Raw genomic sequence first — 24,497 nt, 5'->3', positions numbered from 1 at the left:
TGAAGAAATCTCCTCTCCACGTTATTTTTCTACTGATAGATTTTTTTCCAAGTTTCCCTTCATAGGCTTTCATATCATAGAGTTGCAGAGTTGCTGTTCGGATATTATTTTCTCTTTCGTTAGGGTTGTCGGCTGTAAGCTTATTTACATAAAACCACAGGTTACACAAATTATGACAAACAACACTTCTTTTAAGGGAAATTTTCTAAAGGCTTTGACAATGGATACAATCCCAATAGAATAATTATTCCCTTTGAGATGATAATTCATGCTATTGATTTGATATGATTTTCGTTCAATAATGAAGAGTTAAAGCTTTTTGAAATTTTAAAATTAAATCGAAAATGAACTTGTTAGTGTTCTTTGATTACTTCTTTTGTAAACTATTCGTTGCTTTTTTTTTATTTAAGTATTAATTACAGCAATTTTTGTTTACGAATGGGACTACAAAAGCAATTTAAGACAGTGCGCAGAGCAAAAGCGATAGCAGAAAATATGGTTGCCAAATCTTTTAATAATATGCATTCTACTAGGAATAAATGAAAAAATAATAATGAATTTTGTGCGTAACAACATCGGTAAAATTAAATACCAATTACATTTTCTAGGATTTAAAGTAATGGCTTTAATGGAGACCCACAATATTAAAAGGAAATGTTTCTATGTGATAATTGGGTCAGATTCAGGGATAATTGTGTTCAAATGTGTTGAAATATGTAAGACGACCCATGAAGGTGATGCATAAATTTATTTTTTTTTTAATTGTGACTTACATTTGTTTCTATGTAAAAAATGAAGTTACTGAGTGATATTACTGTTTTATTTCTTGAAATGGCATTCATAGCCTGAAAAGTTTTAATTTAATACAATGAACAAAGTAACGTAATGAAAATAAGTCTATTTATTTGAAAGTAAGCAGTTAATTTTGAACATTTTGCGTGCGAAATCATAAAACCTTGGGCTGAAGTGTTATCCGATGACTTTGCTTTGCTTTCAAAGGAGTAATAAGCCCGAAAACCACTACGATCGAAGCGATCGTTGGTGTAGAGTGATACTCGAAAGAAGCGGTCATCCGAACGTATATTGAATTTCTCACGTTTACCACAAAATTTCCGATATTTACGATCTGTGCTCATAAAATTAGAAAATTCGACGTAATCACTAGCCGTCAAATACTCGCAACTAAAACAATAACGAAAAATTACATTGTTTGATATTTGTTATATTACATAATCACCTTACCTCCCTATACCTTCCACGTCAAAGATATCGAATTGTATAAGAATTCGTTCTTGCAAGTCTCCGTAAAAATAGAAGTGGCATATAATATTTTGAGGATAAAATCCGGGAAAATTAGGGGACATGAATAAACCACTTTTCTTTTTTGTGCTGTTATAAGTAAAAATGCAGTCGTACCCCAACTGGTGGCCGCTGATTACGCCATAATCTGCGCGGAAACTGGTTTTGTACATTCCTCCCTCTACCGCTATTAATATCGTATAACACTTACTTGTTAAAAATCGGTATTCGGCTTTAAAACCGTAATAAATCCCTTTGCCGTTGTCGTCGTATTGAGAAATTGGATATTTTCCTACAAATTGTAGCGCTAATTTTGTACCTTTTGACATTATCGGTTTTGGTAGAAATCGTCCACAATACATGTCTGTCACTTCGTATTTGCTCCCCCTAACATCAGTTAACAGCTGTAATGAATTATTTGCATAGCAATTGGGAGAATTTTGCGATTCACTGGGGATATTAAAATCTAAGAATTTGATTTGAACTCTTTCCTCGCGTTGGCCGTAGAATTCATAAGTACATTCTATTGGTTCCACTGCGCGAAACAAAATGTTATTTTCTGCTAACCTAATGTGTTGTATCGTAAACAGCTGATTAGTGTCAAAAATGCCCGTCTTATTTAAGTTCGAATCGTACATGAATTTACAGTCACCTGAAATTGTGAAATAGTAAATAAATAGGTTAGAAATTGATTGTTTTTGATTAATGTTAGGTGATATTATGTGGTTATAGATTTGCAAGAAAATCCGGCATATATGCTTCAAGATGTGGAAAGTAGAAGACAATCGTTTATTTGTCTTTGCCAATGTCTGCGAAAAAGTGGCCAAGGAAAGCAGTTATTTGAATAAAGCTAAAATTCTAAAAGACTTCTTTGAGCATGGTAGCAATCATATAGGTTTCAACGGTGATTTACTGGTGTGGATGAGGATGTTAATACCATCCGACTCTCAGCGAGTGTATAACTTACAAAACAAGCAAATGCTCAAGTTGTTTTCGCGTCTTTTTAACATCGATCCCCAAATAATGCAACACGATTTGGAGCAAAGTAAGTAAGAAATAGACAATATAAACTTTTTGGATTGAATACAAATGTCCACATGTCTTTTAGATGGCGATATTTCAGAGATCTTAAGTAAATACTTCACATTATCTGCTAAACTCGTGCCTCAGTCTATAAGCAGCTTGTATTTACAGGAAGTGGACGAGCTGCTGGAAGAACTTACTAAACTTACAAAAGAGGATGAGCAAACTGAACTTCTAAAGCAGTTGTGTAATCAAAGTACAAGTGCAGACTTAAAAACAGTAAACTCAAGTGAATTACTAAAGAAAGAAAATGTTTATTTAGATACATATAATTTTGTTGTGCATCAGGTTATACGTATTATTAAGCAGGATCTTAGAATGAACGCGAAAGCAAGTCATGTTTTAGCTGCTTTTGGACCTACGGCTTATCCAACATATCAGGTTACGCGTAATTTGCAATCTGTGGTTGAACAAGTTAGCCTAACGGTCCCGACAACAAACAGAAAAACAGAGGCTAAACTAATGAGTTCAAAAGAAAGAAAAGTAAATTCCTCGAAAATGTTCAAAAAAGTAGTATATACAAATAAATTTACGTACATTCGCTTTGGGCAGGTGAAAGTAATGGTTCCCATTTCTCCCATGCTAGCAAATGCTTGCAATTCAGTAGAAGACGCTTTTAAGAAATGTCCTAATGGGCTTTTTAGTGAGATCAAGTATGATGGTGAACGTGTTCAAATACATAGACAAGGCAATGACGAATTCCGGTACTCTCTGTCCTAAAAAGAATATTTCTCTTATTCCACCGTTTCGAATTTTTAGTTTCTTTAGTCGTAACTTAAAGCCGGTTATGGAGCACAAGGTAAAGCGCTTTAAAGAGTTTATACCTCAAGCCTTTCCTTGTTCTGGCGATATGATTTTGGACTCAGAAATTATATTGGTTGACACAGTTACAAATGAACTATTGCCATTCGGTACGCTGGGTGCTCATAAAAAGAAGAAATTTCAAAATGCCGTCGTATGCTTGTTTGTTTTTGATTGCATGCTTTTTAAAGGAGAGGATTTAACGAACTTGTAAGTTTCCAACATATGCATGAGAATAAAGATCGCTTCTTATTAAAATATTTTCTTTTATTAGATCTTTCCAAGACCGTCGTAAAATATTGGAAGACAATATCAAACCTCTTAAATCATATGTGCAATTATCTGAAATTCACTTCTTGAAAAATAAACACGAGTTGGCTTTAATGGTTGCGAAAGTGTTAAAAGCTCATCTGGAGGGAGTCGTTCTTAAAGATCCTTGTGGCACTTATCAACCGGGTAAGCGAGGTTGGATTAAGGTAAAGAAAGATTACTTGTACCAAGGCAAAATGGCTGACAGTGCGGATTTAGTGGTGCTGGGCGCTTCATATGGCTCTGGTAAAAAAGGAGGGCTTCTTAGCATTTTTCTGATGGGCTGTTACGATAGCCGTGATTTTTTGTGGAAGACGGTAACAAAGGTACACACTGGATTGGACGACAACGCCCGTTTAGATATGCATGATGAGCTATTAAAGCTGATGGAACGATCCAATCCATACCGAGTACCTACATGGCTTTTGTGTAGTAAATCTTTACTACCTGATTTTGTAGCTAAGGATCCGCTTCAAATGCCTGTATGGGAAATAACAGGAGCAGAGTTTACGAAATCGGGAGAAAATACTACTGCTGGAATATCTATTCGTTTTCCACGCATAACCCGTCTAAGAGATGATAAAACTGCCAAAGAAGCGACTGATTTAAAACATTTAGAAGAGCTATACGAGGCATCTAAAAATAATGTTAATGTAGATTTACTGCTAAAACATTGTGATCAACCCACAAATGACATCGTCATAAATGAAAAGTTAAGCATACCATCAAGCAATATTGACAATACTCGCGGTGAAATATCGGAAAGAGATTGTAAAGAAGATTCTAAAGATTTTTTAAGGCCAAAATGTCTAAAAACGAAAACAGGTGTGAAACGACAAACGGCGATAGATGTTTTCACAAAAACTTCGCCTAAGAGATCAGAACTAAATGAAAGCAATCTAGAGGGTTGCGTTGATAAAAATCGAAAACGTAAGATAACAAGCGAAGAACAGAAACAATCGAAGGTTGAAGTGAAAGAATACAAATTAGACAGCGATTTATTTAAAGGTCTAGTTGCCTACTTTTCGGATGAATTGAAATCCGAAGATGTTATTGTAAATTTCAAAGGTAATGGCGGCTCCGTTACTTTTGACACGAAAGTAGCTAACGTGGCTTTTCATGAAACTTCCACGGCTTCAATAAAGTTAAAAGATAGTCGGTTAAAATTTCACCCGTTTTGTCGACATTTAAATATTAAATGGTTAGAAGATTCCTTAGAACGAAAATCTTTGCAAATGTATCCCTTTTATGCAGTTTTTATAAGATGAGTATTTTGCATCGAATTTAAAATTCTTTACGATTGAATGGAGAAAAAATGGGATTTTTGTTTTAGTATATATTTGTTACTTCTTATTTGTTGTTAACTATGAATAAGAATACAATAAAGCTTATATTGAAAAATTCAGCGACGAATTATTGCATGCAGATGTGGTTATTGCAGTGAGTCGAACTGGCGCCTGAATTAATTGGGAAAAACTCTGGAAGATTACCACAGACAACCAGTTTTCGAAAATGAAATTAAATATTTAAGGGAATATATTAGTTGTGACTTGAGATATAATTTTACTCAAATTGCATTGAGCCATAAAAAAATCAAAAGAAAGATATTATGTATCGAAGAAGTGGCTGTACATTTATACGGTTTCTATACGTTCAAGAGATTTTTTCATTTTCACACTTAATGGAAAAATGTTCTCTCAGCTGAATAATAGAAAACAATGCTTTGTATTTTAAGTGTAAGGTAATATTGCAAATTTGTATGCTAACAATCTTTCCTAATGAATGAAACGCACTACTGTCGATAAGATTAGCATTTTTGATTTGCTTGATAAAAACTACACCAACTTTATACTATTCTATTTTTTGGTATTCTTCTTAAATGAAAATTCATCAAGGGTCATTAGAATATGTATATTGTAGTGAGGGAGAGCAAATAAATCGACATTCAACTGTGTATTCTGAACATATATAGAACGTGTTAGTGTTAAACTCTATTTATATTAGAAACTAATCAGAAAAATGGACGAGGTTGAAAAGTTTTTTATACTTATACCCGCATAGCAGTTCAGTTGAACAAGTGGCGCGAAATTAAAAGGTTCTAGATTCGCTTATCTACTGACGGGTGTGATTTCAATACATTTGATCTTGATTAATATGTGATCAGAACTATTTTTATTGTTCTTTTTCGCGATTTATCTGTTTTATAGACGGGCTATGGCATATAATAATTTCTTCGTTAAACGTGAAATTCCGCATAAGAAGCCCGCATTAATGTTCGTTAACATGTGGGAGCTGGTTTTAAGGAGGAAATCAATAAATGATTTAGTTGTTGACTTATATAACAAACACGATGGGCAGTAAGCTTGCTATACTTGTAAAATGAAATGTGTAAACCAGTGTGTACTGTCATTGCCAATGCGTAGTGTCTGCCAGTTTAGCGGCTTAATTCCACGGATTGAACTTGGGCTGTTACGTACATTAAAAAAGCATGAATGCATGATTTTTCGTTAATATATATTTCTTATATATATATATTGACCTTCCGAGAAAGCCGTTATGTCCAATAACTAGAAAAACGCTATGCGAAATCTTTAGTTTTAAGAAATGCACATGAAGTGAACTTATCGTTAATGTCACATTACTAAGCTGTTATTAGTCTTATTATTCATTATGGAGAAATTTAAAAGAAATTGAATCTATTCGGCTAATCGAATGTTGTTAAAAGAAAGACTAGCTAAACGCTAGGTATATAAAATAATTATGCCCGAGTTCATATTGCTTATTTAAGACGGATACTTCGATAATCTGTTGCATGTGCGCTTTACAAGATATAAAAATGGCTATGATTTCAGAGTTTAAGCGTGGTTCATGATTAATGTGGAGACCGAAATGGGCAAGTAGTATTCCTCAATATCGTGGGTTTTACGTAGCTTGTATGTACGTACGATATATTATTACTATTAATTTAGCCTTAGAACAAATTCTAATGCAAAAGTCTTTAAAAGCACTAACATCTAAGCCTAGCAGGCTTAATTGAAAACTTTACCACACTTGATCTTTGAACTCATGGCCATTGAGTTGTTGTTAGTCGAGACTCTTCTTGGCCACTCTGGCGGGTCCTGGTCGTTTAACATGAATGTTGTTAACACACGTTTATCATAAGTTTATGACAAACAACGACGTATGAAACGATTTCAAAGGAAAAAAGGCATTTTTCTGTGGAAAATATTTCACATATATCCTTATTTTAAATAAATTTTAACTTCTTTAAAAGCACAATTTCAGCTTTAAATACTATCTTTGGCAAACAATTTGCAAGGTTAAAAAACGTAAATGCAATACCTATGAAAGCAGTCGCATGAAGCGTGCAGTATTTGAAAACCTATAGCTAGAAAATATGAGCCAAATAATCGATACAATCGTATTTAGGATCTGCAAAATGACTCTATCGAAACATTCTCTGTCTTTTTGACTTCGATAGTTATTCGCACTACCCTAGACAAAGCTTTCGTGCTACATTTATATCGTTATGGTTTTTTTCAGAGGTTTTAAGTGTTAGTAGCCCTTGGCAATATGTATCGAGACCTAAATTGCGATTTAGAAGACATCGAATGCTGCCTCCATTAGTTAGTAAAGCGAGGACTTAGACGTGTGCTTTTAAACGTTTACACGAGGCAATACGCAAAAAGTCATCATTACCGTTATCATTTTAGTTTATTTCATATATATATGATTACGTATTAGTTAGTGAGATTTGTTTTTATTGTTGTTTGGCAGAAAAAACATTAACTCCTGCGACAAATGTTTTTTTGTTCTGTACTATTGTGTTTTTCATTACTTTTCAATCATAAAATTGACAAAATTTTGCTGCACGATAGCGGTATTATATCATCGTGTCGAATGATGCGGTCTAAAGATGAGTTTTAATAATAATCACGAGTTGTGCATGCGTATTTTACCAAATATAAAATTTTTTTTACATATCTAAGAAAAGTAATTTTTACATGTACATCAATAAACATTCTTTTAAATATACACTTTTATATAAACTTTTTGATAAAAGATCCATATACTTGTTAACGTGTTCATAGTATGAAATAGTGACAATAATATATATTGATGGCCTGAACAGTGATGTAATCTGCTTGAAAAGTGATAATTCGTCGCCATATAATGACGAATGGAACGTTGTCGATGTCGTGGGATGATATTTTTTTATTATCGTTTGCCAAACTTTTAAATTAATCTGTCTGACTCTAACTTATGAACTAATGGTTATTTCCAAAGCAACAAAAAATATGTCCTCAAAAATGCGGTCTGTAGTTTGAACACAAGAAAACAAGACGGACGGACGGCGGGCAGTCAAGCTGATAAAAGGTAGGCCCATCTCAAGTTCTTCTTGGTGTTGGATACATTCGCACAAACTTATTATTATTATTATTATTATAATTTTAGACTAATGAAATAAATTCTTAGACTAAAAAAAAAAGACATTGAGCACTAGCAGCACAGGCTATCGGGTCTAATATAAATAAATGTACATTAGATAATGAGCTTGGTAGTACTAATAAAGTAATATATAGAATTGATATTCGGTTCTGAAGCTGATTTTAGAATGTCCAAAGGTTAGACTTCTAGCTAAGGAAAAGTTATGGCAGTCGCAGAGAATGTGCTTCATAGTGAGAGTTTGTCCACAAATTGGGGAGGAAGACTTCTTCAAGATCCATTGGTGAGTTGCAATTGTATGACCAAGGCGAATTCTCGAAATTGTTTGCATCTTGGTTTTCTCAACATTTGTTGGATATAAAGGTGGAGTTAATAGAGGGTTAATGGAAGAGTAGTGTTGATGATGGTATTGTAAATTTCCTTCTGCAATTTTCTCTTTAACTTTTCTTCCAATGTATCTTTGATGATCCAACTTTTCCATGACATCATCCATAATTAGGGGAGCAGAAGCAGTCAGTCGGCGTTTACGAAACGAAGGAACTTAAATTGGTCATGCCAGTTGTGTCAATGTGTCGGTTGAGGCACAACGCAAATTTTTCGTATATTTGACGATTGTAGAGTTTTCTTATTTTTACGCTTGTACCAGTTATACAGATAGTGTATGCAATCTGATATAAGCCGCAAATCGCAGCGGAATTTTTCTGAGCATCTCTACATAGATGCTGAAGTTACATGGCCCCCGCTTTTTTATTGCGTTAAAGATTGTTGTGTTGCCTTCTTTTCGTATTTCTTCAAACATGCTCACCTGTGTATGTATGCTTGTATTGTGTATCTGAATATCCAGTGTTTTCTGAATAACGTCATTGAGTGTGGAAAATTATGGAGCATGGGGCAATGGAATGTTGTTCTTGTAGTAAGCGGAGCCGTTGCTGTTATTGTTAGACATAAGCGCAGTCGTAGTCGTAAACAATCCAAAGTAGCTAGTTGTGTTATTTAACTAGTGCTGCTATTGTTATTAACGCTACGCTTGACGGTTTGATACTGTTAGCGAGCAGTTTGTAAGTGTGTGAGACATGCAGCTTGGGTTACCTACTTGTGTTATATTTAGGATTTATTGTGTGTTTAGCTAAATTTTTTACTTTCGTTTCGGGAAACTTTTCGTCTCTAGACATGCGTATGTGTGTTCGTGAGAGTAAGTGTTTATGCTGATGTGTGCATATATAAGCAGTTATCACTTCAAAAACTGATTCTATTTGTGTTTTAACTGAAGCGAGACCGTTTAATTTTTGACAAGCTTGCGGCGGATAAACAAGAAATTTTTGTTGTTTTTTTTTTTTAAGAAAGAAAAAACCAAAACCCTGCTAATAAGTGGCTAATAATAAATTAATTAAAAAAGAATCACAATGGACTCCTCAAATATTCAAAAGTTTTTTAAAAATAAAACGATTTTTCTAACTGGCGGAACAGGATTTTTAGGGAAAGGTGTGTAAGATATTGATATAAAAGTAATATCGAGTTAAAAACTTTTCGCTATTTTATTTGGCTTTCCAATTGATCATGTTTACATAACATGTTTATGTTCATATTTTTTTTAACTATTAATATTCTGAAATTTCTAAAAGCTCTGCCAACCAATTAAGAAAAATTAAGAAAATAAACGCAGATACAAAATACAACAGCAACGAAAATTTTAAAAATTAATTATCCCATTAATTTAAAAACCAACCATAAAGTGTTGTAATAATTTTAAAACCAACAAATTCCTCCTACTTTCGATAATAAAGCAACGAACAAAACATAGAGGAAATCATTGTGTAAAAAAATGGGAAATGTGCATAGATTCTTTATTAAAAGAATGCCATATACATTGACCATATCGCCAATGCAGCGGACGAAGGGAGATTATTTTCTGTTTACAAATTTTCTCAAAAACTTTTACCTCCTACCCGAGGAAGCCCAAAACGCAAGCTGAGTGAGTAGTGAAGAGTGTAGCAAAATGAAATTTCTTGTCAAAAACCTTATTATTATTCATTGATCATAAGTTACTAAAAGCTAGACTTTGTTGCCTATTTTTAAAAATTTGGTGCAATTAATTTTTTTACGTTATATTACTGACAAATTACTTATGGATCAACTCTCATCACGAAATGTTTTTGTCTCACAATAATTTCTCATGAGTACCCTTATATGTTAACAAATGTCTTCAATGTGTCTTTTATTGAAAAATATGTAAATTGAAGGCTAAAGTATCTGGACCGATATTAGATTCCCAGACTAACAGATAGCCCGACGCGTAGACCGGTTTTATTAGAGGTCGGTTTTTATTAAGTTTTTCTGGGCGTCACATAAGTCCGTATATCCGCACTTGCAGTATAAGTGCAAGTAAAAATGCGTGGAGGTAGTGTAGGATGTAATTAATAATAATAAAAAAAATCCGTTTAATCTTTAATATAAGATTGAACTAACGATAATTGATTTGCAAAAAGTCGTTTCAAATCATTTACTTCCACAGCTAGTCAACAAACTTTTAAATCTGTTTTAAGTTTGTATGTTAATACAATAAGTGAGAAGAAATAAATTTTCCACTTTTTTTACCTCATTAATTGATTCATATAGTTAAATGTATCTATGTATTCTTTAGTTCATTTTTAAAAATCCCCAAACGAAAAGTCAATTATTACGTTTTATTGTTTCTCATTAATTATAATCTTGAGTTCGATTAACGTTTTAAATAAATGATGTTAATGAAACTCAAAGTACAAGGTGATGTTTTTTGCGGCTTTGTGTCAATTTCGTAAAGCACATTCCCGCATGTCTCATGATGTATTATATATTATGTGCTAGTGTATGAACTTTGTTTATAAACAGAACCAGAAATATCGCGCCTTTCTTTAGAATTACGGTAAATAAAAAGTATTTAGAAATTTATTGCCTATCATTTTTGTGTAATCTTCTTAACCGCGTAGCTTTCAATGTCATAAGCGTCGCATGTGCGCAGATGCCATTATTTAGTTTAGTTAATGATTAGGACTTGCGATTGTTTGTATTTTTTCAATAATGTATTATTTTATTTGTGCTGGTGCCATTAATGAAATGATTGTTACCTGTCCTGATGACTCTTTTACAAGATAGGATTCGTGTGATACGTATATTCTGATAATAGCCTAAAAGTGTTAAAGGGTAAAGCAAAACTTGGTATAGCGTGTTCCAAATTAAAGAAGCGACTGTATTGTTCGTCAACAGACGTAAAGCCGAAAAGCCCTCTCTATCCAATAGGTGCAATGATAGACTGCTTAGGAAATTAAAGATAATGAAAAAAATATGTTACTTCTATAAGAGTCAGCAAATAACTTTCGTTCACTGTATTTCGTACATTGTTATTCTAACTCGCGATACAAACGGATTCTGCATTCTCGTTTATTATTTTTGGCAAGGGATAACTACTAAAGACGAGACAGACATTGGTATCCCAAATATAAACAGTGCGACTAATACTGCTTCATTCTACAGTACAGTAAATGCAAAATTTTAGTCCTTTACAATTAACGAATAATTTTGATATTTGAAGACTCAGGACAAACGTTTCTATACGCTTTGGTATAAGATAAGTTTCTTATATATCATAGAGAACCTTGGCAAAAAGACACAACGAAAGAAGTTTAATTAATAAATTCTACTTTATGGGTCTCAAAGGTTTGCTTTGTAGCTAAAATAGCGGTATACGTATCAGATTTTCTCGTAATTCCAGAGGGTCAGTTGAGGACAAATTCCAACTCCCTCGCCCTACTTTTGCATCTTGTCGGCACAGGAATATTGTGAACCTTGTACAATAAATAGGATATTTTTCATCCGATTTTTAATTAGCTCAAGCAGACGTGAACCAGTTGTTGTCGCGGAATACGAATTTTAATAAATCGCAAACCCTCTTCAAGTGTGTCATGATAAACTTGGGCGAACATCACGTCGTAATCTCTAAAGGATTAAAAAAAATTCGCCGACCAATACGAAGGATCTGCTTAATTGTATTCTATTTATATAAATTTACTTTTTTAGAAATATTTTGTGAAATATATTTGGCAGTTTGTTGAAGCAACACAACAAGCTTATAATAAAATCTTGCCTAAGCTAAACTTAAATGAGTTGTTAATCTTTTTATCGTAATGTGATCATTTCAGTGCTTATTGAGAAGCTGTTACGTACCACACAGATTCAAAGAATTTATGTGTTGGTGCGACCCAAAGCCGGGAAAGATATAAATGAGCGTATCCCACATATATTTAAAGATCACGTAAGTGGTTTGCTACAATTCATCTTAAATTAAAAACATTTTATCAGAAATTATTTGCCTAATTGCAGCTGTTTGAGAAGTTACTTAAACTCCATAACGATCCCGTTAAATATATTAAAGCGATAGCTGGTGATTGTATGCTAAACAATTTAGGCATGACGAATATCGATCGGCAAGAGCTTATTGAAAACTGCGATGTAATCATACATACAGCGGCTACAGTGCGATTTAATGAACCACTAAGCAATGCGATCAGTGTTAATGTGCAGGCAACCGTTGATTTATTGAATTTAGCCAAAGAAATGAAAAAATTAAAAGTAGGTAAACTTTTTTCCTTTTTTTTATATGCTGAAATATTAAGTGGATTTAACATAGGTTAAACAAAGAAAGAAAGAAAGAAAGAATGAGTGAGTTTGAGAGAGAGAGAAAAAGAGGAAAATTTAACATCGAAAATGGATTGCATTCGTTTGAAATCTAATATCAACGGTTTTCGCATGATATGTAAGCATAAAGCAAATCGTATTTTATATCCATGAAATTGTTTGTTCACTTGCTTTTATGAATATATATACACTCTGGGTTATTACTTCAATAACAAAACCGATTGGCCGGTCTTGCTCAAGAGTGCGTTACCTAGCCGCGAAATATAAGAAAATTTATTGCAGATAAACTTCTTTGTTGGTGGTTTTCGCTAATCACACATTGGATAATTGAAAGTAAAAACGAGTTAAAAAATCTTGCTATTGCTCAAAACTCTGTCCCATATATTTATTTATTTGTGATAGTAGTAAGCAGTAGGTTTTGTTTATACCGAAGTCTACGAAGCAAATATACGTTCCGACAATTTTTAAGAGAGATATGAGAGTTTTTTTTTTTCACAACACAAAAATGTGTGCAATGTGTCTGCGTTTGGACGTAGTGCGCATAATTAATATAATTGGAATCAAAGTTTAATAGTTAATAGATTTTTCCACATACTATTTAATTTTGTTATTTATTTCTATTCTTATGCAGGCATTTGTGCACGTCTCATCCGCTTTTGCTAATTGTTTAGATTTTCATATCGAAGAGACTTATTACACTGACCGTTTGGGTATAACCGCAGAGGAACTATTAAAAATCAAAGGAAAAGTAAATGACGCCGCCTTGGATAGCATGCATTCAAAGTTGGTTAATAAATTCCCCAATACTTATTGTTATACAAAATCCGTGGCTGAAGAAGCCGTACTCAAACTAGGCAATACGCTACCAATATGTATATTTCGACCGGGTATAAGTGAGTTCGAAAATTTTGATTGAGCTAGAAATGAAATTAAATAATTATATGCACTGATTTTAGTCATACCAACGAGTAATGAGCCCGTGCCGGGCTGGATAGACAATTTATACGGACCAACTAGTATAATCTATGGTGGCGCTCTTGGGGTTCTCAGAGTCATTTATTGTCGAGCTTCCTCCAATGCTGGCTTAGTACCCGTAGATTATTGCGTCAACATGATTATGGCTGGCGCTTGGCATACCGCCACCGACATAACGCAGATGTGAATACGCAACAAAAGTTTATATAAAATTTATTTTTATTTTAAGCGACTATTTTCTTGATAGACCGTCACTTAAACCGCCCATTTACAATTTGGTGCCTGATGAGAGCAACACCCTAAAATGGACTACATATAAAAGTTTCGTTGAGGGGTATGGTAGAAAGATTCCTCTGGCTAGTATGATTTGGTATCCTTTCCTACTATGCACCGAAACTTATTGGATTTATAAGTTTTTATGCTTCGTTTACCATACCGTACCTGGTTATATAATAGACACGATTTTACTGTCGATGGGTCGAAAACGTCGTATGACAAGAACTTATCAAAAGATCCATAAAACTTCCAGTTATTTGCGTTATTTTACTGAAAATTCTTGGACTTTTGATACTAGCAATACGAAATATTTATGGAGTTTAATGAATTCACAAGATCAGCGGTTGTATAATTTCGATATGGTCTCTTTTGATTGGTCTCAATACGCCGTCAATAGCTTAGTAGGCATGCGCAAATATTTGGCAAAGGAAGAACCCGACACTATACCGAAGGCAAAAAAGCTGATGAGGAGGTAAAAAAAGACTTTAGTTAATTGTTCTTTTCTCACAATTTCATTTTAACTTTAACTTTTAGGTTATATATCTTGAATTTTGTGGTCCATAGCTTCGTATGCGCAACATTTTTTTGGCTTCTTTGGACGATTTTCAATTCTGTGTTTCCTTCTACCTAATACCACCTAGCAAATAATAATTTTTTCATTTGGTGGATTTGTGCAAAAAACTAGTTTTTACTTTTTATATTTTTCTGTACAAGATGGGTTGTGAGATCAATAAAATCAATGCAATATTAAAATTACAAAAATTGTTATGAAAAGTGATAGTTGCAAGTGAACAAGTTTTGATTTTTAAACCCCAAATCATCTGAAGTTTGTGTGAATATTTTTAACATTCCGAAGCATTCCGGCGACTTAGCCAATTATAATGATCGATTCAGAATCTTTTTTCATTTAATATTACATTTTCGTGCCCAGCCAATAGCACACACTTTTTGATATGTTTTAACGAAATTCATTGCACTGGTCTCATATCACCAAGGCGAACCTTGTAGGACAGGGATTCTAACACGAGTGGACCGGACACTTCGTACACTCCCTACATCATGCCTTATTTTAAAAAATATGAAATCTGTACCAGCTATTGTATGTGTCTTAAACCTCAACCTCAACTTCAGAGTTAGGCTTCATTCGAAGAAAAAAAATATTTCAATGATATCAAAGATTTAAATTCTTTCACACACCACTCAAGTAATTTACTTACTATAATTTGACGTATTTGTATTGTTTTGATTGAAGATCGAACCTTTTGCGTGTAAACATAGAGAATTTTGCGCACCATAAATACGATGCGCCGGAACCACCGGTTGATACAGCATTTGCATGAATATTAGAATTGCACTGATTGTAAGTAACGTAGCTGCTGTTGCTGTTAGCAAATTGAAGATATATCATTGGTTCTGTCTTTTTGTTGCATATAACAGACAACTTTTCTGTGAATATAATGTGCTGCGCATATTATTTGTATAATGTACAACTTTGAAGAAATTTTTGGGAATTTTTCTACTGAACCGTATCGTATCGTTTGCCACAGTAACACGTACTGAATGGCAAAATTGGATGTTGACAATTTTTATATGCTTTATACGCACTCACAAAACGCAGCCACTAAAAGGAAGAGCGTTCGATGTTTACATCCTTGAGTAAGAATGTGTTTGTGTGCAAACTTTACGGGAAATAAAAAAGAGAACAAAACCATACGAAGTTAATGTAAAGGTCTATTTTGACTGCAGAACAAGAGACGAGCAATTTTCTTCGTTCATATTTGAACACAACATTTAATATAACGACGACATTCTTGGTTGAAACTCATTTCCGTATCCGTTCGAAATTAAGGTCAAATTATCGTATACACAGTGGAAATGAAAGCGCAATAACTAAGTTAGCAAAGATAAAATAATATTACCAACAGATAGATCTACGTGTATTATAGATGATAGATTTTTCATTTTTGTTTAGCTACATTTCTTCAATTTTTTCTTCGATTATAGCAGGCATCCAATTTGTTTTTTTTTAATTCTTTGAGATCTTTTCTGATTTGCCACGCAACACAATATAATCATGTTGTCTTGGATGATTGTTATTTCAAAGGCATAACCATTGAGTTAAATGGGAAATCACAATAGACTCCCATGAGCAAACAAAACTATGGGTGTCGCTGTTGGAAAAATTGATAACAATAAAGTAAATTTAGTAAGAATTAATGCGAAATGTAAACAAGTAAAGTTAAAAACTCCTTAACGTTTATGGTTAACAACAATTAATTCGCAGACTTCTCAGAAAAATATAACCGACATTACTCGATATAAAATGTTTGTCGCTGTATACCCAAAAAAATCAGTTCAACAAATACAACAGATTCGAATACAATAATACTGCGGGGAATTAGTAAAGTGATATTCGGAATATAATACTATTGCTCTGATTACTTGCTCTGAAACTTGTAAAAAAGAAAGAAAAAGTCAAAGACAAATAAATAGTCAAGGCTTGTTTGAAAGGCTGCATAGTGTAGCCTAATGCATAAATTCGCAAAATGTATAGCGTACTTCTAGTACCCTCGGGAGTGAATTTTAGTTAGTGTTAGTTAAAACATCAATTGAGAACATTTACATCATATCCAGCAAATTTTCGTAGATGTACACAGAATTTCTAACGGACTATGAATGTATTACGGGTTCCATATTTAGTTTGCTGTACAGCGTTCTGTACACACAAATCAAAGCTGTTTATGATATTTCAAGTATTGCAAAATGCACCAATAGAAAAAAATGTATTTTATTATATACTTTAAATTTGTAAAATTGTATGTGCAACTATGTATACAGCGGAATAGTAATTACAGCACTTACCTTGAGTATTTCTAATTTTTTCATTTTCATAGTCTGGTATTCGATTTTGATTACTTTCTGAAACATAAAAGACTCTCAATAAATGTTAAAAAAGTTTACGTTTATTTTGATTGTTACGCACCTGTTGCGTTAACATATCGCTGCGTATCAATAAATATGAGTACTTCATTGTGTAGGAAACGAAATTTTCCTCTAAAGCCTTTAGCTGTTGTGTTGGAACTCGCGTTAAATTCAATTACTAAGTCGGGACCAGAACTTAGAAACACTTTTGAAGGTGGAAAATCGCAAAGAACATCGACTATCTTATTAGTGTTGGCCGATTCCGAATCGTAAATAATTAATTTATCTAAGTCGCAACTGCAATGCAATAAGCTTAAGAAGCAAAGTCAATCATTACGAAAAGAAATTTACCCGTTTTCTCCCTTCGGTATATTTATTTCTTCAAACGATACTTGCACGTGGCTATTGCGCCTGAAAGAAGAAGTTTAAAGAATTTCTAATTGATTTGCTTTTCATTTTTATATGTTTCAGCTTTACCTTCCAATAAATTTGTAGAAGCACTTTATGTGGGCCGGATATTTGGCGGGAAAACGCGGAGAGTGAAAGTATTTCCACACTTTTAATGCTTCGTAAGAGTTTTCGGGGTTGGCAAAGAAATAGTAATCACAATACGAATTCTTTATTAAACGACCATCGTTTTGAAAATGTTCTATAATCACGAAAAACTGGAGATATTCTTTAAATTTAATTTTTCTTAAAATGTTAACCTTTCTTCAAAAATCTATATTCTCCTGTTAGCTGCAGAGGCCAATTATTGATTAATCGTTTTGCACCAGGTAATGATGATTTATTGAAGCGTACACGTATGGCTAGAATTCTATGCGAGCTATAAATAAACTCGTGAGTAGGCGAAAGAAACATGGGCCTCGTAGTTGTGATATGTATTTGGGTCGTACTAGATAAATTGGCCAGGCGTTTGTCATTAATGCTGTCAAAGTTTGACGACGGCGTTGGCTGTGAGGGTACAAATGATTGACTATAATTGCAATACATATATTCTGCCATAGTTATGTTCTCAACAACCGGTTCACGAAGGTATGGAAAAATCTCGATGTAGTCCAAACAGCTGCAAGTGAATGAAAAAAAAGAACACAGTAATGCAACGGTAAAAATTTTTGATTTGCAGCCAATTTTTTTAAGTGCAAACTTAGAATACACGTTTTTCATAGTTATTATGCGCAAATAATTTTGTTTTATTTAACTTTAAATACGAATTTGATTTCCATTTTTTTCTTTTAAAGTTAATTTATGATAAGATTGAATTATTGAGGCTCTTCACGTTTTCTTAAACCGCTCAATAAGCGGCAAAAGGCGGGATAATCTATCATGGGCGGGTCATCTAGACTTTTTGGTTTAATTAATGGCGCATAACGTAAAGCCTCTTTTGCCTCGGCCACTGACATTTTATCTCCGAAATTGGTTAGCTCTTCATAAATCCTACAAGATATTGGCAAATGTTGGTAAGCTATTCCTTCTTTTTTTTGTTCTTTCGAAGTACTCACTTTCTTTGTTCTATTCGGCCTGTACCATATAAATCCCACTTACTCCAAGCCTCTAATAAAACATCTTCCGGATCCAATTCAACGGTACGTTGGCTCATAAGTTCCAAAAATGCATCAACATCCAAAGGATCTTTGGCCTTTTTTAAAATTTGTTTATTCACTTTTAAAAGAGTTAATATTTTTCTGTTGCTTTACCTCTTTAAGCATTTCTTCTAAAAAATCGTCCTCAACTTGACTACCCAAAGCACCAAAAGTCATTTTTAAATCTTCTTTACTTATTAAACCGTCACCATCAGTATCAAATAATAGGAAAGCCTTTTACATATTCGTAGAACAAAAATATTATCAAAGTATTTTTCAATTAAAAAGATCTGATCTTGGACGCTCACTTCTTTAAGTTCAGCCAATTTTCTAATATCCAGATCTTGTACGGATACAAGGTGATTTGCGCTTACCACTTTGGGTGGACGGTATGGCCCAGTCGTTTGCGGCAACTTTAGTTTGGGATTGAAAATTTCATGTATAGCCGCCATAGCTTCAGACTCAATTACCGGTTCAGCCGGAGTATATGTAGAAGCTTTACGGGCTGCGCTTGCCGCTTTGCGACGCTATTTATGAAACGTAATTTATGCACTTCATTGACAAATATGTTCATCTTTAAATTCTTTTTGTAACGTACCCTTTCCAATTCATCATATGGGATGGCATGCTCACCGGACATTTCGTTTTTTCCACTAAGACTTTGTATCTTTTTTTAAAACCTTTTTCCTGCAGTTTTCTTTTCAACTTCCTTATCGGGGCGTTGCCGAAAATTAACTGAAAATTATTTTTCCGCTTGTCAGTGGTTTTATAAATCATTTCAGAGGAAAAATCGGAAAAAATTTTTTTTTCCTATGTGAAGAGAAAAAATCCATCCATATGCATTTTTTCACATGCATAGTTATGCATCTACATTGCTATTTAATAAAATCATTCATTTACACAAACGTTTTAATTTCTCATCATTCGAAGTAAAAGCGCTTCTGCTACATACCCAACATACGGTTGCTTGCCCCTGCGGCCAACAATTTTGCTCAGATTAAGATGAATGTCAATTTGCCATATTTTTAATTGGATTCAGATATTCTGGATTTTGTCTTTCGTCAAAGAATTTTGTTATGGTTAATTTATGATTATACCGTGAAAGTAAACGAAAATTGAATTTTGTATCTTTCCACGATATGTGGGCATGACATTAGCGGCAGGCTTTGATTTCCTTTATAACCTATAACTCAATAAATATTATAAAGTCGTGTAAATAGTCGTTTAGCAAATATTTGTACAAAGTGTTTATTCGAATTTTTGTCTCATCTTATCTTAAAAAGTATGTTCGGTTTGTGTCTACCATTCCAAATTAGTGCTACGGTAGCTTCTTGCAAAAATTGATGTCCCATCACAGCTGCAAGAAAGATTTTCGTGTTTAAACATAAATTCATTACAAAGTAGATTCATTTAAGATATTTCATATAAGAGATTGACTAATGTAGATGAGGCACAAAGGCACCTCATAAGAATATATGAATTTACAATTACAAATAAGTGTAAGAGAACGAGAGCATTATTATTGTTTAAATAATGAATTCCTTCGATACGATAATTTCCATTTTTAAATTGATTTACGCACAAGGAAAACGAGTAAACTTTTCTAGTAAAATGAACAGAAATTCTATTTTCCGTTAATCGAATGCAAATTTCTCAATCAATCCGAAATTTATGACTTAACATTTGTATAAATTTTACATAAATTTATTTATTTACGATAGGAAAAGAATTGCTTGTCTATGCAATGTACTTACTGAGGCCTTAACTGTACTTTTTTGAAGCGGAATGTGACAATTTCCTCCTTGGTACCCACAATGAATATCAAATAACAACCATTTTTAGCATGACGGGCCATTGAGGCATTCAATACAACTTCTGACGATGTCTGTGCAGCAGTACTATTACGATCCTGGGCATAGAGGCAAGAGCATTCTAAAGTCGAGTATTAAGTGAATTTGATGGTACGATTTTTTTTTTCTAATGCCAGCGAACATATTATCAAACTCACCTAAGTAGAGATTTGAAGCCTTTACTTGGCTAAGTAGTAAAATTAACTTTGTAAGATATATTTCAAATTTCATTTTTTTTGTTTCTTGTTTCTTTTCGTTTTTAGATTAAATTATAAAGATTAGATTAAAAATAAACTTGTGTTTTCTTTACTAATATTAAACTTCACGCCCAAATGTCCGCGCGACAACTGATTTAAATAGATGAACAATCGGTTTATGTATTTAAGGATGCTGTGTGCAAAAAAGGTGATAACGGTAAACAAAGTGAACAGTCGTTTTTTATATATGCATACAGTGGAATATAAACAAAACAGATGCAAAACTTTGCATATAACCTACATACACGCTATGCTTATTATAAAGTAAAACAAAGGACATATTAGTGCATAGTTGAGGTCGTATCGTAATTACCTAATTCATCAGTATCCATTCATTATGTATGCGTTCCTATCGTTACTAACATCGACAAACTACGGTGCGTTCATCAACTGCTTTAACCTTATTCCTTGCAAGGGCATTGGCATTGAAAGTATAGTGATTGGCAGATGAAATCGTGTCTGAATCGTGTTAATCATTAACAAGCAAAACCGCGTACTGAACATAACTATTTTAAAGGTATTTCTACGCTAGCGATAATAGAGAGTTCTTTGAAAAAAGGTAAAATTTATATAACGTACTTATATGCCCGCCGCGTTTCTAGGAGAATAAACTTTAATAAAAAAAAAACAAAACTGTTGGGTCGTCCTACAAATAATACGTTTTTTTCAGTATGCTTTACTTAAAATCGAAAAGGAAATGAAAGAAGTATCTGCAACTAGGTTGTCGACGTTGCTTTTGCAAACTTGGTGATTTGCATTGCTTCCACTACCTTTCAGTTCATTTGAATGTTAAGAATTAGGAATTCTACTGCCAGTCTCTGTTAAGTGCAATTTTATCTTTTGAAAAACAAGATAAAATAACTAATAGAAATTCAAGTTTTTGAGCCAGAGAAATATATAAAAACAAATACGTCGTTTGACACATTTATTTGAAAAGGCTGTGCAAAACTAAAAATGATTCTTAGCATCCCTTAAAAAGTAACACTGTTCCGGGAACAAAAAATGATATTTGAATAAACTGTTTCTCAAAACGGGAGCCTTCACAAACTACACAAAAGCTTTACTTCCAGCAAACCAATCAAAGAATTAATTTAGTTAATTTCGCTACATGCGACAATAGCCATCAGCATGTTATTGATGTTAAAAAATTTAAAACTAATAAAATCCATTTAATATTCGGCGACAAAGCAAAAGTTTCTCCAACTAACTATACAAGATGGTATAAGGTCAGTACATCAACAAAAAAAGATGCAAGAAGTCACACATTGGTATTACCTGCGTAGAATTAATTTTTAGCCCTACACCGGCATTTGAAAAATTTCCTTAGGTTGTTTTGTTGAATTTTTTCTTCCATTTTTTCATTGAATCTATTTCCTTTAGAACACTGTGCTTTAGTGGATATTTACAAGTACCCTATACACACGAATACGAATGAAAAAGCCTTTTCTAAAAATAGATAATGGAAAATCATTTTCTATTTTATTGGGTTATTGTGTCAAAGCATCCATTATAGAATATTTCGTTTTGTTACTTTGCCGTTATATTTTTACGTTTCGATAACGATGCATTTATTCCGTGAATGGAGGTGAGTGACTGTTAGATCTGACTTTATTTTCACTTTTCAAACGAAATCTGGTTTCGTACTGGTTTAAAAACAAGAAGATAGAGAGCGAATATAACTAAGTAAATGTGACAAAGTGTATGCTTTCGTTTGCATCGGTGTAGTTGAATGAAATATGAATGCTTCACTTGCCAAATCGATTTACCCCACCTTATCAACACAACATTTTTTAATAAATAATTTATTTCAAAAGTTAATTGATAACCCGATGTAATCCGTAATAAAAATTCAATTAAAGCATTTTTTACAAAGCAAACCATTTTCTATTGCTACAAAAGACATCGTGTAAAAAATGTAAACAAAATATTTTATTATTTTTCTATAGTTTTGGTTTTATGGAGTTAAACGATTTGGCAGGTGAATTATATATATTTGATCCTTTGGAAATGAGAGGTAAAGCGCTTTGATAGTTTAAAAAGTAGTGTAGGATTTAAATTATATCCTCCTGTGCGAATATGCATACTCTAGTGATTGCTACAAATACATTTGTAATGATTAATTTATTGAATTGATCAAAATCCTCTAATATGTTACCAATTAGGAGGGAACCTAGCCATTATTTTATGAGAAGGAATATTGAAAATGAAAATGAGATCAAACATATTTTGCAATTAAGAGCAGGACAAGTAAGAAAATCATCGGCTTTCGTCGAGTCTTGTATATCCATCATCTTTTTCTTTCTCAAAGAATGAAATTTCCATACCCTATAAAATTTGGGGCTCATTTTTGTGCAGGTGTTGTGGATTCATTCGTATAATATAGGTGGAAAATTTTGCTCTTTTATCTGTTGTAAAATGTTAGTAAGGAGCAAAAGACAAATTTTTGTTCTTATTTGTTTTCGAAAACAGAAGTATTTTCTATTATAAACAAGGACTCTAACCTGCGTGAAGCGAATAGCTTGACTTTGCGGGTTGAAGAATGTTCGCCGCAGATATTGCACAGACTGGCAAACAGACAGATAGATAGGTATTCATCAAGACGATGAATGATTGATTGATTGATCAAAATTGTGCACACTTAATGGCGCCTCTGAAGCTTCTTTCTGGGTGTTGCAAACGTTTTAACGAAATGAATATATCGTCCTCAAATTTTGGATATAAAAAGGATTCAACTTCTCAGTACAAGATTTTAAGCATTTATTAATAACTTGTGGTTCGAAATTAAGTAACATTTTCATCTAACGCCTTAAGATATATCATAATATACTCAACAAACATTTGACAAGAGAACAACATGCACGCCTTAGATTTTTACACATAAACTCGTTAACCTTCTATTTTTGATCGTAACATTTGAGCTAGAACGAGAGCCTGACTGCCATTGATATCCTAAATAAAAGAAATAATTATTAATGCATCATTTCCCGATCATTTAAGTTTTACTTCATAATCATAAGGTTCCACATAGTTTTTGCAGCGTCTATACCATTGTTTAATACGCGCATAAGGAAGCAGATCAAAGCCAAAGGCATCAATTTGCGACAATGTTACTAACAAAGTTAAGTCAGCTATAGTAAATTGGTCAGCTGCTGCATAATTGCGACCCTTTAGAATGGCATCGAACCAACCGAGAGCTTCACTTAATTTGGCTTTTTTGGATTCGTCGAAAGGCGCGCCCATGAACATCGTAGGAAACTTAATCATATTAAATAACGTTTTATACAAGTATTTTCTTAATTACGCTCGTTTACTTTCACTTACGTAGTATTCCGCCATTCTTTGGTACAAAGTACCCAAATCGAACATTAAGCGTTGGTCCACCAAAGCTCTAATGCGTATATCTTTGGGATATAAGCTATCGTCTTTGCCAAAGGCAGCCGCCATGTATGCCAAGATAGCCCGACTAGACAATGTCCACAATGTAAGAAAAAAATAAGCAAGAAGAAATTTGCAGGCCGAGTGAAACTATATAACGAAGAGAACTCTTAGATACCTTTCCCACAAAACTAGGCCGTCATCATTCATAGTCGGCACACAGTGTTGAGGGTTTAGTTCCACAAATTCGGGTTTCATTTGTTCGCCTTCGAGTATATTAATCACTTTTAAATCCAGTTCTAAATCGAGCAATTTTGCCAATAGCAGAATGCTACGACAGGGCGGACTGGGTGGTAAATAATAAAGCGTTGGTGCCATATCTCCGCCTCTAATTAAAAGGCAATAAACAAACTCTTTAACAACACTTTTTGTATCCTCGGCCATAAGGTTTTCAAATCATATTGGAAAAATTACAAATGAATAATGTTTAGTAACAAGAATCACTCTGTGATTCAGTTAGTTTTCCGTCTTATGCACAACAAATGCAAGCAGCTATAGGTATGCTACGATTGTTAAGTATAAAGAATAAGTCTTTTGTAATTTTGAATTAACTGAGCAATAAGCTACAGCGAGCATTTAAATTTCAATTA

General features: G+C 33.4%; 5 protein-coding genes across 10 annotated transcripts; 2 read left to right on the top strand and 3 right to left on the bottom strand.

The window, feature by feature from the left end:
- Positions 1-860: 860 nt before the first annotated feature.
- Positions 861-20,446, bottom strand: LOC119634605 (suppressor of lurcher protein 1). Its single transcript, XM_038028854.1, has 10 exons — positions 20,374-20,446; positions 20,120-20,297; positions 17,490-17,848; positions 17,260-17,431; positions 17,134-17,193; positions 16,844-17,079; positions 16,723-16,779; positions 1,511-1,951; positions 1,243-1,447; positions 861-1,182 (listed from the first exon to the last, which is right to left on the bottom strand). Exons 1-10 carry the CDS (start codon positions 20,444-20,446, stop codon positions 861-863), a joined length of 2,103 nt encoding a protein of 700 aa, XP_037884782.1.
- LOC119634687 (DNA ligase 3) lies at positions 1,994-4,775 on the top strand. 3 transcript variants are annotated; one of them, XM_038028989.1, is made up of 6 exons: positions 2,065-2,344; positions 2,408-2,601; positions 2,671-2,865; positions 2,935-3,086; positions 3,142-3,393; positions 3,458-4,775. In XM_038028989.1, exons 1-6 carry the CDS (start codon positions 2,065-2,067, stop codon positions 4,758-4,760), a joined length of 2,376 nt encoding a protein of 791 aa, XP_037884917.1. In that variant the 3' UTR covers positions 4,761-4,775. The 3 variants fall into 3 exon arrangements, with proteins under 3 accessions (XP_037884916.1, XP_037884917.1, XP_037884918.1); XM_038028990.1 differs by having other exon boundaries at positions 2,279-2,344; positions 2,408-2,431; positions 2,494-2,601; positions 2,671-3,086; XM_038028988.1 differs by having other exon boundaries at positions 1,994-2,344; positions 2,671-3,086.
- LOC119634688 (fatty acyl-CoA reductase wat-like) lies at positions 5,769-14,594 on the top strand. Of its 4 annotated transcripts, none has more exons than XM_038028992.1 (7): positions 5,769-5,849; positions 12,114-12,226; positions 12,295-12,543; positions 13,241-13,502; positions 13,566-13,767; positions 13,832-14,332; positions 14,395-14,594. In XM_038028992.1, exons 1-7 carry the CDS (start codon positions 5,843-5,845, stop codon positions 14,489-14,491), a joined length of 1,431 nt encoding a protein of 476 aa, XP_037884920.1. In that variant the 5' UTR covers positions 5,769-5,842; the 3' UTR covers positions 14,492-14,594. The 4 variants fall into 4 exon arrangements, with proteins under 4 accessions (XP_037884920.1, XP_037884919.1, XP_037884922.1 ...); XM_038028991.1 differs by lacking the exon at positions 5,769-5,849 and adding an exon at positions 9,316-9,420; XM_038028993.1 differs by lacking the exon at positions 5,769-5,849 and adding an exon at positions 9,447-9,910.
- Positions 17,781-19,080, bottom strand: LOC119634690 (myosin regulatory light chain LC-2, mantle muscle). Its single transcript, XM_038028995.1, has 5 exons — positions 18,964-19,080; positions 18,674-18,892; positions 18,480-18,599; positions 18,285-18,421; positions 17,781-18,219 (listed from the first exon to the last, which is right to left on the bottom strand). Exons 1-5 carry the CDS (start codon positions 19,003-19,005, stop codon positions 18,045-18,047), a joined length of 693 nt encoding a protein of 230 aa, XP_037884923.1. The 5' UTR covers positions 19,006-19,080; the 3' UTR covers positions 17,781-18,044.
- A 2,858-nt stretch (positions 20,447-23,304) lies between the features above and the next one.
- Positions 23,305-24,402, bottom strand: LOC119634763 (glutathione S-transferase D7). The gene is made up of 4 exons (XM_038029114.1): positions 24,026-24,402; positions 23,794-23,935; positions 23,476-23,727; positions 23,305-23,421 (listed from the first exon to the last, which is right to left on the bottom strand). Exons 1-4 carry the CDS (start codon positions 24,289-24,291, stop codon positions 23,359-23,361), a joined length of 723 nt encoding a protein of 240 aa, XP_037885042.1. The 5' UTR covers positions 24,292-24,402; the 3' UTR covers positions 23,305-23,358.
- Positions 24,403-24,497: the final 95 nt, after the last annotated feature.

The sequence above is a fragment of the Glossina fuscipes genome, unplaced genomic scaffold (genome assembly GCF_014805625.2).
Source record: "Glossina fuscipes isolate IAEA_lab_2018 unplaced genomic scaffold, Yale_Gfus_2 3, whole genome shotgun sequence".
Taxonomy (NCBI): domain Eukaryota; kingdom Metazoa; phylum Arthropoda; class Insecta; order Diptera; family Glossinidae; genus Glossina; species Glossina fuscipes.
This window is presented reverse-complemented; position numbering and strand designations above follow the sequence as displayed.

Bases quoted from the DNA above. Each gene is read 5' to 3' on its own strand.
- LOC119634687 (XM_038028988.1), top strand. From the start codon at position 2,065: ATGTGGAAAGTAGAAGACAATCGTTTATTTGTCTTTGCCAATGTCTGC. The intron at 3,087-3,141 runs GTACTCTCTGTC...TCGAATTTTTAG, and splicing joins CAAGGCAATGACGAATTCCG to TTTCTTTAGTCGTAACTTAA. The intron at 3,394-3,457 runs GTAAGTTTCCAA...TTCTTTTATTAG, and splicing joins GGAGAGGATTTAACGAACTT to ATCTTTCCAAGACCGTCGTA.
- LOC119634688 (XM_038028991.1), top strand. From the start codon at position 9,342: ATGGACTCCTCAAATATTCAAAAGTTTTTTAAAAATAAAACGATTTTT. The intron at 9,421-12,113 runs GTGTGTAAGATA...TGATCATTTCAG, and splicing joins AACAGGATTTTTAGGGAAAG to TGCTTATTGAGAAGCTGTTA. The intron at 14,333-14,394 runs GTAAAAAAAGAC...TTTAACTTTTAG, and splicing joins GCAAAAAAGCTGATGAGGAG to GTTATATATCTTGAATTTTG.
- LOC119634690 (XM_038028995.1), bottom strand. From the start codon at position 19,005: ATGTCCGGTGAGCATGCCATCCCATATGATGAATTGGAAAGG. The intron at 18,893-18,963 runs GTACGTTACAAA...TTTCATAAATAG, and splicing joins CATATGATGAATTGGAAAGG to CGTCGCAAAGCGGCAAGCGC. The intron at 18,600-18,673 runs GTGAGCGTCCAA...AATATGTAAAAG, and splicing joins AATTGGCTGAACTTAAAGAA to GCTTTCCTATTATTTGATAC.
- LOC119634605 (XM_038028854.1), bottom strand. From the start codon at position 20,446: ATGAAATTTGAAATATATCTTACAAAGTTAATTTTACTACTTAGCCAA. The intron at 17,080-17,133 runs GTAAATTTCTTT...ATTGCATTGCAG, and splicing joins ATACCGAAGGGAGAAAACGG to TTGCGACTTAGATAAATTAA. The intron at 16,780-16,843 runs GTGCGTAACAAT...TTTATGTTTCAG, and splicing joins GCGATATGTTAACGCAACAG to AAAGTAATCAAAATCGAATA.
- LOC119634763 (XM_038029114.1), bottom strand. From the start codon at position 24,291: ATGGCCGAGGATACAAAAAGTGTTGTTAAAGAGTTTGTTTATTGCCTT. The intron at 23,936-24,025 runs GTATCTAAGAGT...GACATTGTCTAG, and splicing joins GGCCTAGTTTTGTGGGAAAG to TCGGGCTATCTTGGCATACA. The intron at 23,728-23,793 runs GTAAGTGAAAGT...AATATGATTAAG, and splicing joins AAAGAATGGCGGAATACTAC to TTTCCTACGATGTTCATGGG.